The 13,797-nt window shown below is 36.4% G+C and overlaps 1 protein-coding gene across 1 annotated transcript in view; it reads right to left on the bottom strand.

Annotated features, from left to right (window-relative positions):
• Positions 1–234: 234 nt before the first annotated feature.
• The window catches only part of LOC149421874 (5-hydroxytryptamine receptor-like), a 186,402-nt gene continuing 172,839 nt past the window's right edge, over positions 235–13,797 (bottom strand). The window contains exon 4 of the mRNA XM_089634123.1: positions 235–4,994. Within this exon, the coding sequence (XP_089490249.1) occupies positions 4,109–4,994 (886 nt within the window). The 3' untranslated portion in view covers positions 235–4,108. The remainder of the gene's footprint in view (positions 4,995–13,797) is intronic.

Raw genomic sequence — 13,797 nt, 5'->3', positions numbered from 1 at the left:
CAGTGTCCTACTCTTCAAACAATGTGAAAGTTAGTTGTACAAGATAAGTTTAGCCATCTGTCTGCTAGTTTCCTGCTAAATGGATCGGCGACAAATCATTCTGGACATTCACTATTATATAGGTATAGTGAAATATTGCTTAGGGACAGGATCGGTAATCAAAATGAAATGCTTGTAATTTGTAAAGAATAGTTTTTAATATCCTTAACAGTTTAATACGCAATCAACGTCCTTCGTAAAAAGATTGATCGTTTCCTTCATTCGTTAATCAAAAATGTACTAAAAATGTTTGATATTAGATCAATAAAAATCCTGACGAGACCCGTATTGTATCACAAAGGCTGAAGAAGTACAAGTTCATTTCAAATAAAATATAATTACCATAGAGTGATTCGCTACTAAAATATGTAAATATTCAGGTTAATTTGTGTTTCAAGTCTTCTGGTAGATGAAAACCCCAGATTATAATTTCTGACTTTGAGCGTATTCTCAGATAATGGGAAAATATCGGAAGATTGTTGATCTAATGATTGATTGATTTACACGTAGCTTGGACTACCATGTTTACAACCAGTGTGTGTGAAAATGAATGAATGCATTGCCTCTTAATATCGGCTGTTCAGTGATCTTACACGAATCTTGTTCTAACGTGTTTACACTAGTTGTACATACATGGTAGTATGGATTGTCCCACTTCCATAAAGCTTTGGTCAAAATGTTACATGCTTACAATACTGAGTGTTTGTGGGCACGGAAATGTGTATAATATGTCCCAGTGCTGGATGTTTGCCGATCTCACACGAATCTTGTTCTAACGTGTTTACACTAGTTGTAGATACATGGTAGAATGAATTGTCCCATTTACACAGAGCTTTGGTCAAAATGTTACATGCTTACAATACTGAGTGTTTGTGGGCACGGAAATGTGTATAATATGTCCCAGTGCTGGATGTTTGCCGATCTCACACGAATCTTGTTCTAACGTTTTTACACTAGTTGTAGATACATGGTAGTATGAATTGTCCCATTTACACAGAGCTTTGGTCAAAATGTTACATGCTTACAATACTGAGTGTTTGTGGGCACGGAAATGTGTATAATATGTCCCAGTGCTGGATGTTTGCCGATCTCACACGAATCTTGTTCTAACGTGTTTACACTAGTTGTAGATACATGGTAGTATGAATTGTCCCATTTACACAGAGCTTTGGTCAAAATGTTACATGCTTACAATACTGAGTGTTTGTGGGCACGGAAATGTGTATAATATGTCCCAATGTTGGATGTTTGCTGATCTTACACGAATCTTGTTCTAACATGTTTACACTAGTTGTACATACATGGTAGTATGGAATGTTCCACTTACACAAAGCTTTAGTCAAAATGTTACATGCTTACAATACCGAGTGTTTGTGGATACGGAAATGTGTATAATATGTCCCAATATTGGATGTTTGCCGATCTTACACAAAGCTTGGTCTAACATTTTTTTAAACACTGGGTGGACAAGGAAGTATAGATTGTCTGTCAATATCGACATACTGCTAATCTTACACACAGCGTGGACCAACGTATTTATATGACTGAATTATGGAACATAAAACATCGGCTGATTGCTGATCTTACATGATGCTTTGGCAAACATGTTTACAACACCAAGTGTGAATATGTAGTTATATCTGACAGCATCGGTGTACAATATTGAGTGTAAGTTTTATGGAATATGGCCCAATTTAGGCTGATTTATAATCACACAGAAATATACAAAATGAATAATAAACAAATATATACAAAAAAATACACAACATCTGAATACATCTAAATATTGCGCAAACATAGTTTTATCACGAAGGAATTAACTACTCCTAAGGGTTGGTTCCACTGGGAGAGGGGATGAGGGCAAAGGGAAACTAGGGGGGGGGGTTGATTCACATTTGATTGTACATCACATATACATTATATCATCTTTTAAATCTAACGGGAAGGTCTGAATATTGATTTACTTGCCATCAAACCCACATTTAGATTGTATATTTTCTTGTAAATTCGTTGCTTCGACATTCGACTATCTAATTATACGGCAATACTGACGTTATAATAAATTAATGTTTGGAAAGCTAATTGAATCCTTAAAATCACAGAAGAATGTTTTTGAAATCTTTACGAATCACAAGCTTCAAGACTCAGACAAGATAAATGTGGAGATCTTTGCGATAATTCGTCAAATGTGTATAAAATTCTATAAAACTAATGCTTTAAAACCTTGTTAAACAAGGCAAAAATTTACACTCAACAAAAATTAAGATATTCAAATCCAACCCAAATGCCACAATTGAAATAAATATGAACTTGCCTAGGCAGTTTTAGCATAGCAAGAATAATATATTTGACACAAAAGAGCTAAGGCTTCGACTAACGCAAATATCTTCAATTCGCTGTGCAAAACAAAAAGTTTGATATTCTCAAAAGGTCTGACAAAGAGCCCGAAGAGACAAGGCAAATCGACAAATACTTTGGTAAATAGAAACAAAGCAAATTCCTCTAAAATTCATTGGTATAATACGCACCAAAATTATTAACTAAAACTCAAAATAACATTCAACTCTGTCTTGGCACATACTTGAGTATTATTTATTTCACATTCACATTTATGCAACGTCAAGTGTAAGCAACACAATATGTAATGCAATAAAATAACATAGTGTGTACCTACGTTGCTTTGCGCACGAACCGCCCAACGAACGGACATAAACATTTGTTGCATTGCACAACATGTTGCTTATATTTGTACGCGGCTTTACATAGATACTATTATGTTGTTCTGACTCAAAGTACATGATTACTTGATCCACCCATATCATCTCATCACACTTTTATTCCAACCTACTATCTACTCTATATATGTCATAACTTATTGTAATAACGATCATACATGGTTTTACCATGCACAAGTAACTTCCTAGAATTCACGACATAACTGGGCAACTCGACACACGATGGAGAATTAATGTCAAAGTGATCGTTCTAATAATACTTTGCATCTGCATATACCCGTATTTTATCTGCCAATTCACCACGCTAGCTACATTCTAGACGATTAATCCATTTCCAATAAAGTTTAGCTGTGAATCATTATGTTCACGTATAGCGCTGTAGGAAGGAACGGCTTTCATATAATTCTACGGCGGCTGGGGAGGGTTCCACACACTCTGGATGTTGACAATAGAAATAATCACCATTCCAAAGGCTTCAAGAAGAATAGACAAACCTTAAAGCATTCTATCCTTTAAGGATCTCATTAGGGTTTCGTAATAAGAAAGTACTCACTCTTTTCTATAAGTAGTGTTTTCACATTGTAGATAAACCTTTTTCTCTATATTGTGCTTCGGGTGTACAGAATATTAAAGAAAAGAATTATTTTTTAATTGTGTACAAAATATCAACACAATAATGTAAGTTCGATGGACGAGGAGAAGAGGATTTAATTAGAATTAATTACAATACCAATGCAACTTAAAGTCGAATCGCTACAGGATTTACATTTTAATGAAAATAGCTCGGATATATATTTGATGGCAAGTAACAGTCAACACAAATACTTTCGTTTCCTACATTAGATTCGTACTATGCTAAGAATATTTTAACGGGTGATATTACATTCTGGTAAGTACGTACTTTTAATAAAGTAATATAACATTAAAATATCTGTAAGTCTCATAGAATGTATTGCTCTCCTCTCGAACCCAGAAAGGTCGGAAGGTGGACGCTTATCGCTAACAACTAAACTCTATCATCATTCAGTAACAAATGTATACTATCTTATTTCTTGTTTTGCAAACATATCCTTCGCAACCATTAACGGTATTATTTACATTTAGTTATATCGAAGGATCACGAGGTGGGGAGGGGGCGGGGGATTTTATGCTACACAAATAGACTTAAAAAGTGTACATGGTTCATTCATAATCAATGTATTCACTGAGATATTCACCAGAGCGAAATAGTCAAACACAGCGCGTCGGTCCAGCCGCACAGCGCACAGCAGTACAACGCACGAAGCACAGCACACGACACACAGCGGCACTAGGCATACGTCGCGGGGCCGAGCTCACTGGAAGTGCCGGGCTGCGAGCCTCCGGCGTCGGCGCAGCGCCCCCCGCCGGCCGCACAGCAGCCGCTGGAAGGCGTGGCGGAACTCCGGGCTGAAAACCGTGTAGATAATAGGGTTCAGCGTGGAGTTGAAGTAGCCCAGCCACAGTGAGAACGACACCAGGTAGGGGCTTATGTGGCAGTCACAAGTGGGCAGCAAGATGGCCAGGATGAAAAACGGCAGCCAGCACACGACGAACGCTCCCGTGATGATTGCAAGTGTCTTTGCGGCCTTTTTCTCTCTCTTCGAATCGACTGCCTCCTTGGGCTTACGGCGCGCGGCGTACTTGCAAGGCGGCGGCGGGTACGAGCTCATGCAGTCGGCCGTGGGCGGGTCCGCCTCCACGCCATTGGCGAAGGACGCCTTCTCGGGGCTGGTGTTCGCCGAGGACACGGTGGTGAAGGCCGTGGTGGTGGTCTCGGATATGGTAGGCAGCGGACGGCCGATGACGGCCACCACGGCTGCCGCGATGCCTCCGCTACTGCCCGCGGCCGCCAGCGCGCCTTGCCCGGCAACCGGGCCCTTGCCACCGCGAGCGCCTGCCGTCTGCTGGCGCCGCCGAATCCGCTTACGCGCCGTCTGGAAGATGCGCCAGTACAGTACGAGGATAACGAACAGCGGCAGGTAGAAGGAGGACACGGTGGCAAAGATTTGGTACCCCAGGTCCTGGCTCACGATGCACTGCAGGTCCCGCGACACGCGCAGGTGCCAATCGGGGTCCTTCCAACCCAGCACGGGCGCCACGCACACCGTGAAGGACACGCTCCACACCACGAGGATCATGGCCCCGATGCGACGCGCCGTGCGATGGTGGATGTAATCGATGTTGGTCACCGCCCAGTACCTGAAAGGATAGCCTGATTTAGTGTGTTGTAGAAATCTAAAGCATATGTAGTAGGTCTTACCCTCACTAAAAATGAATTAAACACAAGACACAACAAGGTATAAAATAAAAAATGGGCTCATTTTTAAATAATTTTATACAATTAACGGACGTAACATGTACTAGGTAGATGTTGTTGTCTCTTATAGACCATTCAATAAAATTTTCATCACGACTCAATAAACAATTTCTAATGTTGGAATAAAGATCCGCGTATTATCAAATAAAGCCTGTATTCGAGAAAAAAATTGAAATAACTTTTATAGTTGTAGACTTGACCCTCGACCTAACTCCCGGTTTTCTACTAAGTAAATCTACTAAGAAGTAACAGCAGGGCAAGTGAGACTAGAATGAACAAAATAATCATGAAGTGTTATTAATAGTCGATTCAAAAAACTGGAATACAACCTGAACGTCTCCTCAAATAACCCATGACAATTAAACTATTAATAGAGTTAAATTTTGTAATATTATTTGATTTCAGCACCAGTTTACTGACAGCATAATAATATAGGCAAATAAATACAAAATGTCTGGATGATACATTTGACAAGAGATGGCCATTATACGATTCCGCATTCTTGGCCAGACTGGTTTCCCGTGTGCCAATAAACGAGGATTGCGCAAATTCAATTACCAACATGCATGACGACGTGTCCAGCCATTCTGTCACTAGTGGACGTGGTTCCGCCATAGGCTCCGACACTTCAAAGGTAGACTCGTTATAAGATTAATTTTTTACAAGTTTGTTTCTTGGAATTACGGTTTTGAAAACACAAAATTTGTAGAAATTATACAAAATTCACACTCTGTCATCAAATTATTAGTATAATAATGTTTTCAGTATAATAACTAGCATGAAAAATCATGGGAAATTATAATTATAGGATTTGTGAAACTGAAAGTACGTATTCATAATCAAATTACTTATCTCAGGATCATTGCTTTTCAAAACCAAATATTGTCAATTTTCTTTACAATATAATTACATTTTTCTGTTGACAAATAAAATTAGACACGATCAGAAAATTACCATTCGAATAACACCGTAAATAAACTTTAATAATAATTAGTAAACATTTCAAATATAGAATTATAAATGAATTAATTCAATTAAAATAATTTTCTGATTCTGTAAGGTACTTTACTACCGGTACTAAACTACTTAAGTACTAAGCTACCTTAAAGTTTGTCTGAAGAATCAGTTCCAATTTTTAAAAATTGGAAATGAAATGACATTGAATTCAAACCAAACTTGATTATATTTCACTTCACGCACCGACAACCGAAATCAGTATTTAATATGTCAACACATGAATTGTCGACAATATGTTACATAAATAAAGCAGAAAATAAGTGTGATCATTCGCTGCCTACCATTCCATCATGAGTTGTTGTAATGGAGCTATGAAAAATAGATTTAACTGTCAACATAAAAGACAGCACGCCATATTCTTAATTCCACATTTTCAATAGAAGTCAGTTTATCTGAACATAAAAAAATATAAAGCAAGGTGGAAGAGTGATGTTGGCCCCAGCTGGACAAGCCTCGGATGGGGTAGTTAAGTGGGACATCTGGGACCGCTTTATGTCTGTCACCGTTTGATGCAAACGATGCTTTTACTACCTTCGACATGTTCAGTGATTCAACGAATGACCACCATTAACCTATACCTGAGGTGTATAAATTGGCGTTCCAAAAATCATTTCACCGTAATAATAGTAACTCAGTAATTTATACAACGCTTTTGTGAAAATAGCACCTCGAGAGCGCATAACAACTTAATTAATCAAACCAAGACTTAATATTATATAATAACTGAAAACAAAACTCATGACGAGTGATACGTCACGATCCATTTTTCCATCTAGTCATAACCTACGAACGTTGTTATGTGAAAAATGTGTACAATCCGTAACCAGTGAACAATGTTTGTTATTCAATGTTTGCGTGTGAAGGATAAAGGGTGCAAGTTTGGAAATTGTAGGTAAAAATTCAAAACTTGCAAAAAGTATTATTATAATTATTATTAAAATACCATCAGAACCGAGTGGAATCATAGCAGAACGCAGTACGCACAAACTATAGCCATGAAAGCTCATATACCCTAGAATTCGCATAAAACCCGTGCAAACTACTTGTTGACTGGTATTTTCTCCAAATGCCCATTGTCGTCTTTTCTCAACACGTCCACACTGAGAGCCGTTCCTTGACATTGAGCATTCGCTGCTAAAATTCAAATTCTCACGTTCTGTTCTGTATTTCCAACAAGATATTGAAATGATTTTTGTACCCTTACAGCTAGCCATCTGCTGGCATCTTTCCCGGCGTTATGTAAACAAACAGATGTTACCTAAGGCTGTTAACATAATGTTATTCCCGATACAAGGGAAAGACCCTCTTCTAGCGGATAAATATCCACTCTCCTGGCTTGCAAAGGTAAATAAGAGTACAATCTTCTATAAACAGTGAAATCTAGGTGGATTCATTGCAAGCAGCAATGTTTTCAAATTAATATTTTGAGGAATGATATTATTATAAAGAGAGAGATGATATATTTAAATATAGAGAGGAGAGAGAGAGTAGTTTGAATGGTACTCAAAGTCGGGGACTCCCGAGGAATACTTAACAAGATATTTCTGCACCGGAATGAGATACGGAGTCGAATTATAGTCAATGTAATGTAGTTTTTTAACAGTTACATTGTGGTATACAGTAGTGAATAGTGGAAGAAGTTGGAGACCCCCGAGAAATACATTAGCAATAGCGAAGCATTGCGGGGTCCACTTTGTAGAAAATAAAATCATTTCTCAATTCAAAGCTGCGTTTTCAGCGGACTTTTTTTCTCTCCACCCACCAAAGTAAACAAAACAAAAGTAACACGGATTTTACATTAAAACACACACATTTTTTAATGTTTCTCTCCATCCAACTATCGATACAGTATGGCTCAACACAATCGCTAGCAAATAAATATTATAGTCCTTGACCAAGTTTACCCAGCAGCAGCGGATCATGTAAACATATCTACAAATCAATATGGTTTTTATAGAAAACAATCGGCGAGTAAAACCTTCCAGAATATGCCGACTAGATTTTCATATCCTTGGGGAATAAAATGAACCCCATCTACGCAGATTTCACTACATGAAAATGAACAAAACTATGAACGGGCAAGGATTTAGAAAGCTTATAATGAACACAAATGTGGAGATGCCTTTTAGATGTAGAATGAAAATAACCCCGAGAACACCTAGCAGTCTATATCTGTTCTGAAAAATAAAAGGAAAGCCGTTGTGTGAGCCATTTAATAAAGCTTGCTTGTGCAAAGTTTCAAGCCGTGGTGTGAGCCATTTAATAAAGCTTGCTTGTGCAAAATTTCAAGCCGAGGTGTGAGCCATTTAATAAAGCTTGCTTGTGCAATGCTTAAAGCCGTAGCGTGAGCCATTTAATTAAGCTTGCTTGTGTAAAGTTTAAGGCCGTGGTGAGAGCCATTTATTAATGCTATGCAAAGTTTAAAAATGACTGCGTGGAATGAAGATAGACGGAGAAAAATGAGCATGACTTTTTTTAAAGATACTGTTAAAAAGGCGACTGCGTGACCATTTCCTAATAAAATAATAGTCATTCATAATATTTTTGAGCACGTGTTCAACTCAGGTAAAATATTATTATTTTGAACAACACCTGTTCCGACTTCCTCATAACATATTTGTGCTTTACTGATAGTTTGTATGAAATATTAAAATAATTTTTTATAGGCCTCTAGTCCTGATTTTAACAGGAAAGTGAATAATTTGAGCGGATTTTTAATAAATTAAAAATATTTCAAATCAGTAAATTATCTCCGTGTACGAGATACCTGCCTCAGATGAAATTAATAAAAGGCATGGATGAATTATTTGTGTCACGAGATGGACATTGGACGTAGTTCTAGTCCAACTTAAGTTCATACACCTTAGATATAGAAATGGTCATTACAACATGTGAGCCGAAGAATATAAATGCCTCCAGTCAGATTGCGTATTTTAGGAAAAGAAAAAGAAAAAGCAATTGGTAAGCAGCAATAATGTAAGCCATTTAATGGAGAAATTCCTATTCAGACTTAAGCCTAGATAATGAATAAGAGCCATGGATGTAAGTGAGCCGTGGAATGAAGATTCCCAAAGGAAAATAAATTTCCAGAACACTTTTACGTCGGCCGGCATTTTTGTTTTGGGATTTGGGCATCCCCCAAGCGGCCGGGCGGGTTGATGGGGTGAGGGGGTTGGGGTGAGGAATCAACTCCAACAATATGTTCCCCAGAGTCCCTACTTCCACTACTTCCGCCTCGTCGACAGCGAGGAAACTGGAAGCGAATTTTCCAAGGACCCCTGCAGCGTGGCATGAAGTATTCTCTTGACAGATTTTAAAGTGTTTTTTTTTTTAAATAATCATCTAATAACACACGAAACAGGCGCTTGCTGTGGATCTCTTCTAACCGATATACGTGATTTTAAAAATATAGCAACACCGGCTCTGGATTCAAAGTAATCTGCTCCCTGAAGCGGATATTAAAAATAAGGCGTATTAAAATACCAAACACAAAATTGGAAAACAAGTCACGGCACGATTCGCAACTGATCCCCTAGTACTTACTCACAGGTCGTGCTTGTGTGTAAAGTTATATTAAATTGCTTTTTATCAAAACATATTTTTGTTTCCAAAAATACTAAGCAAAGCCATTTATTAAAGAATATCTACAAAAAATATATTTTATTAACATTTTTTGTTTGTTTTGTTGAATACAAATTTATTTGCTTTGTAATTTATATATAATGTTATGGAAGTTCTGCTAGGTCAGCATCATTGTGTGTCGCTTATATGGTATTATCAGACTTCAAAGGGTGAAACTGCTCTCACGCGTAAAATTAATACCAAGCTAGCAGAAATCATTTTTGTTAGAAGTTATTTTATTTCAAAAGTAATCACACTTTTCTACGAACTAATGTACGTGGTAATGATTTGCAGTCTATTCAAGTAAAAACATATTTCATCGTGGTTTCGAACACAAACGAAGTAATGAATTCTAAAGTCGAAACTAAAGTTCGAGGCACACAGTTTGAACCCGCGCTTTTCAAGGGGGTTCACTCACACTGATGTACTGGCATCAAACCAACCTTTACAAACAGTAAAGAAAGGCATACCGCTGATAGATCAGTTGAAACCTCTCCCCTTCTCTCTCATAAACTATGATGTGATCTAAATCCAAGACATTCAAAACGGAACCCTACAACATGTGTTTTGTTTGCTGTGGGATAGGGTAGGTACACACTTCGAAAACATATTCAGAAATTCTCAAATTCTTCGCATCAAAATGTTTCCAACCTTTGATGTAATGAATTACTCTTTCATTCAGGGGTGGGGAAACTTTTCGCCGTCTGTTTGTTTGTAGTAGTTTATCAGTTTTTTCGCGAGCCGCACCAAGATTTTGTGTTGGAGGTGTCGGAATTTTCATTCGGAACTGGAATTTTAAACACCATTCGGAAAACAAAACTGCCTTTAACTCATTTTTTTTTCTATGGAATATCCAATTTTATTTTTCGGAGTGTCAGTATCCCAAAATTTTTAAGACGAAAATTGTTTAGTATTTTCTTAAACGGAAGTATTTTAGTATTGTATAAAACTGAAAACTTTAAAACATATCAGCTTTACTGGCTAAAAGCCGAGTAGAAAAATGCGTCGGATTCCCATCCAGGCGTAGCGACTTCAAACCATTGCAGTCCTTCATCATTACAAAATTTTCTACTTAGACAATGTGTAATCGTTGGGACCCTATGGAAAATCCGATACAGTACTCTCCGAGTACTGTGTCCTCAATGTGTACCATTTTCACAGCATCCCCGAAGATGACACAGTAAGCGTTAAGGAACTTTTTCCCATCGGGGCTGGATTTAACATTTAAAAGACAATTAAGTGCTCGCGGGTCACACTAAAAAGCATCGCGGGCCGCTTGTTCACCACCCCTGACAACATCCAAAAATATTCAGCACACTTTAATTCGGGAACTCTATTGTAATAACATATGTAGAGTTGTAGAGACATTGATATTAAGATCTGACGTCTATTTAATATATGGTCTCTTTATTTTAGTACACTTACTAAAAAGATTTATTATTTTAAGCCTTTTTAAAAGAATACTGCACAAGAGTCCCAACTGCTCCGAACCATTTGAAGACAGCGAGATCCCTAATTGAGTATGTTGTGAGACTGAAGGTAGCGGGGAGGGGAAGGAGATGGGGAAGAGGAAGGTAGGTATCCAGATCTGATCAATAAACATGGCTAAAGCCATTTCAATCAACGTTTCGATTCTGAACGGTGGTCTTACACAGGGTGATACTGAAAGTATCTTCCACTGTCTATTGATCAGTCCTGAAAACTCCTGGATTTTCAATATTTCTAAATATAATATACTATGTACCAGCTATTTATTTTATACCTTTATTTATTTGTGTATATTATCAATTGGAATATGTAATCTGATAATATTATTACTCCAGCGTCTGGACGGTGTAGGCCCTGTGATTGGTCAAATTCAAATTGTGTTTAAATAAGACTTTAAAGATTAAGACACCATTTCATACTGAAATAGAATCGCCACATGTAATACGATATTTCTTAAAAAATATCGTTTCTGCTCATACAATTTTTGGATAATATCGAAGAAAATATGTCTTAGAAAGTTCATAATCCATTGGATTAATTACATTACAGTGAAAATTATCCACAATTACGTGATTACGTTTGACGTTTGACGAAAAAAGCAGGCGTTAATTCAATATGGCCGATTCCCGATACGCATCGCGGCTAGGTGGCCGACAGAGCGCCCCTCTGGCGGTGAAGAAACGAATCAAATGACTGGCGCGTATATTTAAATATGCAAAATTACTTGAACATCAAGCATTTAATAATAAGATTTCTTCTGGAAGTTTAGTTCTACTTTGCAATGGCATTTTTCATTATTATTTATAATTTTTTTTTTGCTTATTCATTACATCTGATTTTATATTGACATGTTTTCTAATTTCTAAAATTTCTAAATTATTTATTTGCGATGCTTTAATCCTGAGTGAAGTATTTTAAGACCTGAATTTTTATCGAAAGTGTGATTCAAAAGATGATTTGCAAACTCATATTCACTATTTCCATTTAGAACCCTGAGATATTTTTTAGTTCTGACTTCAAAGTTTCTATTGGTTCTACCTTTGTAAAATAAATTACAAATCCAGCCCAATTGAGTTTATAAACTCCTGATTTTTTTGTTTGATTTTCGCAATCTATATTATTGAGAATATATTTATTCATTCTGTTATTAGTGTAAAACGCCGGTTGAATAGTACCAGGAATGTTTATATATATCATTTTAGAAGTGTCGTTATCCACAAACAGAATTCTACGCCATTGTTTATTTATATCTTAAGAACTAGGGTAAAAATACCGTTTGAAGATAATATGTTTAATTATTTTATTTAGTATTTCAACTATCAATTTATTAGAATAACCGTTATTAAATGTTATTTGTCTTATGAATATATTGTTTTATGGTTATATGCAAAAAAAAATTTCAGGTCTTAAAATACTTCACACAGGATATAAAGCATCACAAATAAATAATTTCGAAATTTTAGAAATAAGAGAACATGTTTATAAAAGTAGATGTAATTAACAAGAATTTTTTTTTATACACTCTCTTTTAAATATTTTCCCACTTAACTGGTCTTTCATATTGTAATTCATAATTCTTATAAACCCAGCCTACTCTTACCCCTCCCCCCTCCTTCCACTTCTTTTTTCCAATTGTAATCTATATTTAATTTTTGACTTCGGTGTATACTTCGTTCATGAAACATGTATTGGTTGTATATAATAAAGTGAAGTTAAAAAAGTTATTTGTTTTTTAATAAAATAAAGTTTAATCGGATAACATTATTTTATCTATTTCCATTGTATATCAATGCATACGTACATAATAAAATGTAAACATTATATTTATTTATTAATTGGACAATTTGCATGGCGCCGCTTTTGTGAGATATTACCTCAGGGGCGCTATATTGTAATAATCTACCTTTATATACAGATTTTTACTCTCCTGATGAAGGTGTATATATAATCTAACTTTAAACTTTATTAGATACAGTAACAGTTTTAGGAAAAGAATTACCACCAGTTGGAGTAAAATTCACACCTTTTAATTAAACCGACTGCTAATCACATTGCACCATTACCCTCCTTTTATCCATAAACACGGGTACAATTAATCAATATGTAATAATGTATTATTTCAGTCAACTTTGTTGTAACTATCTTTAATTGTTGTGACAAACTATACGATATTGATTCAACTTATAGACATTGACGGTTGTAACACATATTTAAGCACTGCAAGTCTCCTATGAGCAAATTATATTAGGTACCATAACAGTTAATATCAGTTGTAGACATGTAGTCAATAATAGTGTTTCATTTGAAATAATCCATCACAAATACGTAAAATTTCATTTATTCAAACAACTGTCATTCTTATTATGCCTAAATTGAGCATGTTATTATTCATTAACTCCTTCCTGTTCCGTGTTTTAACAATATATACTCACCCTCTCTCTGTGAATGACCTAATATCTATCTATTAAATGTAACTGTTGTTAATATCACTTAAACTGGGCGCAGCCCAACCAAGTGCCGCCCGCAGGGCCTAGCAGCAAAAACCCGCGGAGCGGGTTT

The sequence above is a fragment of the Hesperophylax consimilis genome, chromosome 8, assembly GCF_061612785.1.
Source record: "Hesperophylax consimilis isolate HC1 chromosome 8, BYU_Hcon_1.0, whole genome shotgun sequence".
In the NCBI taxonomy this organism is placed as follows: Eukaryota; Metazoa; Arthropoda; class Insecta; order Trichoptera; family Limnephilidae; genus Hesperophylax; species Hesperophylax consimilis.
The sequence above is the reverse complement of the archived record's forward strand: the minus strand, read 5'-3'. Positions and strand labels throughout refer to the sequence as shown.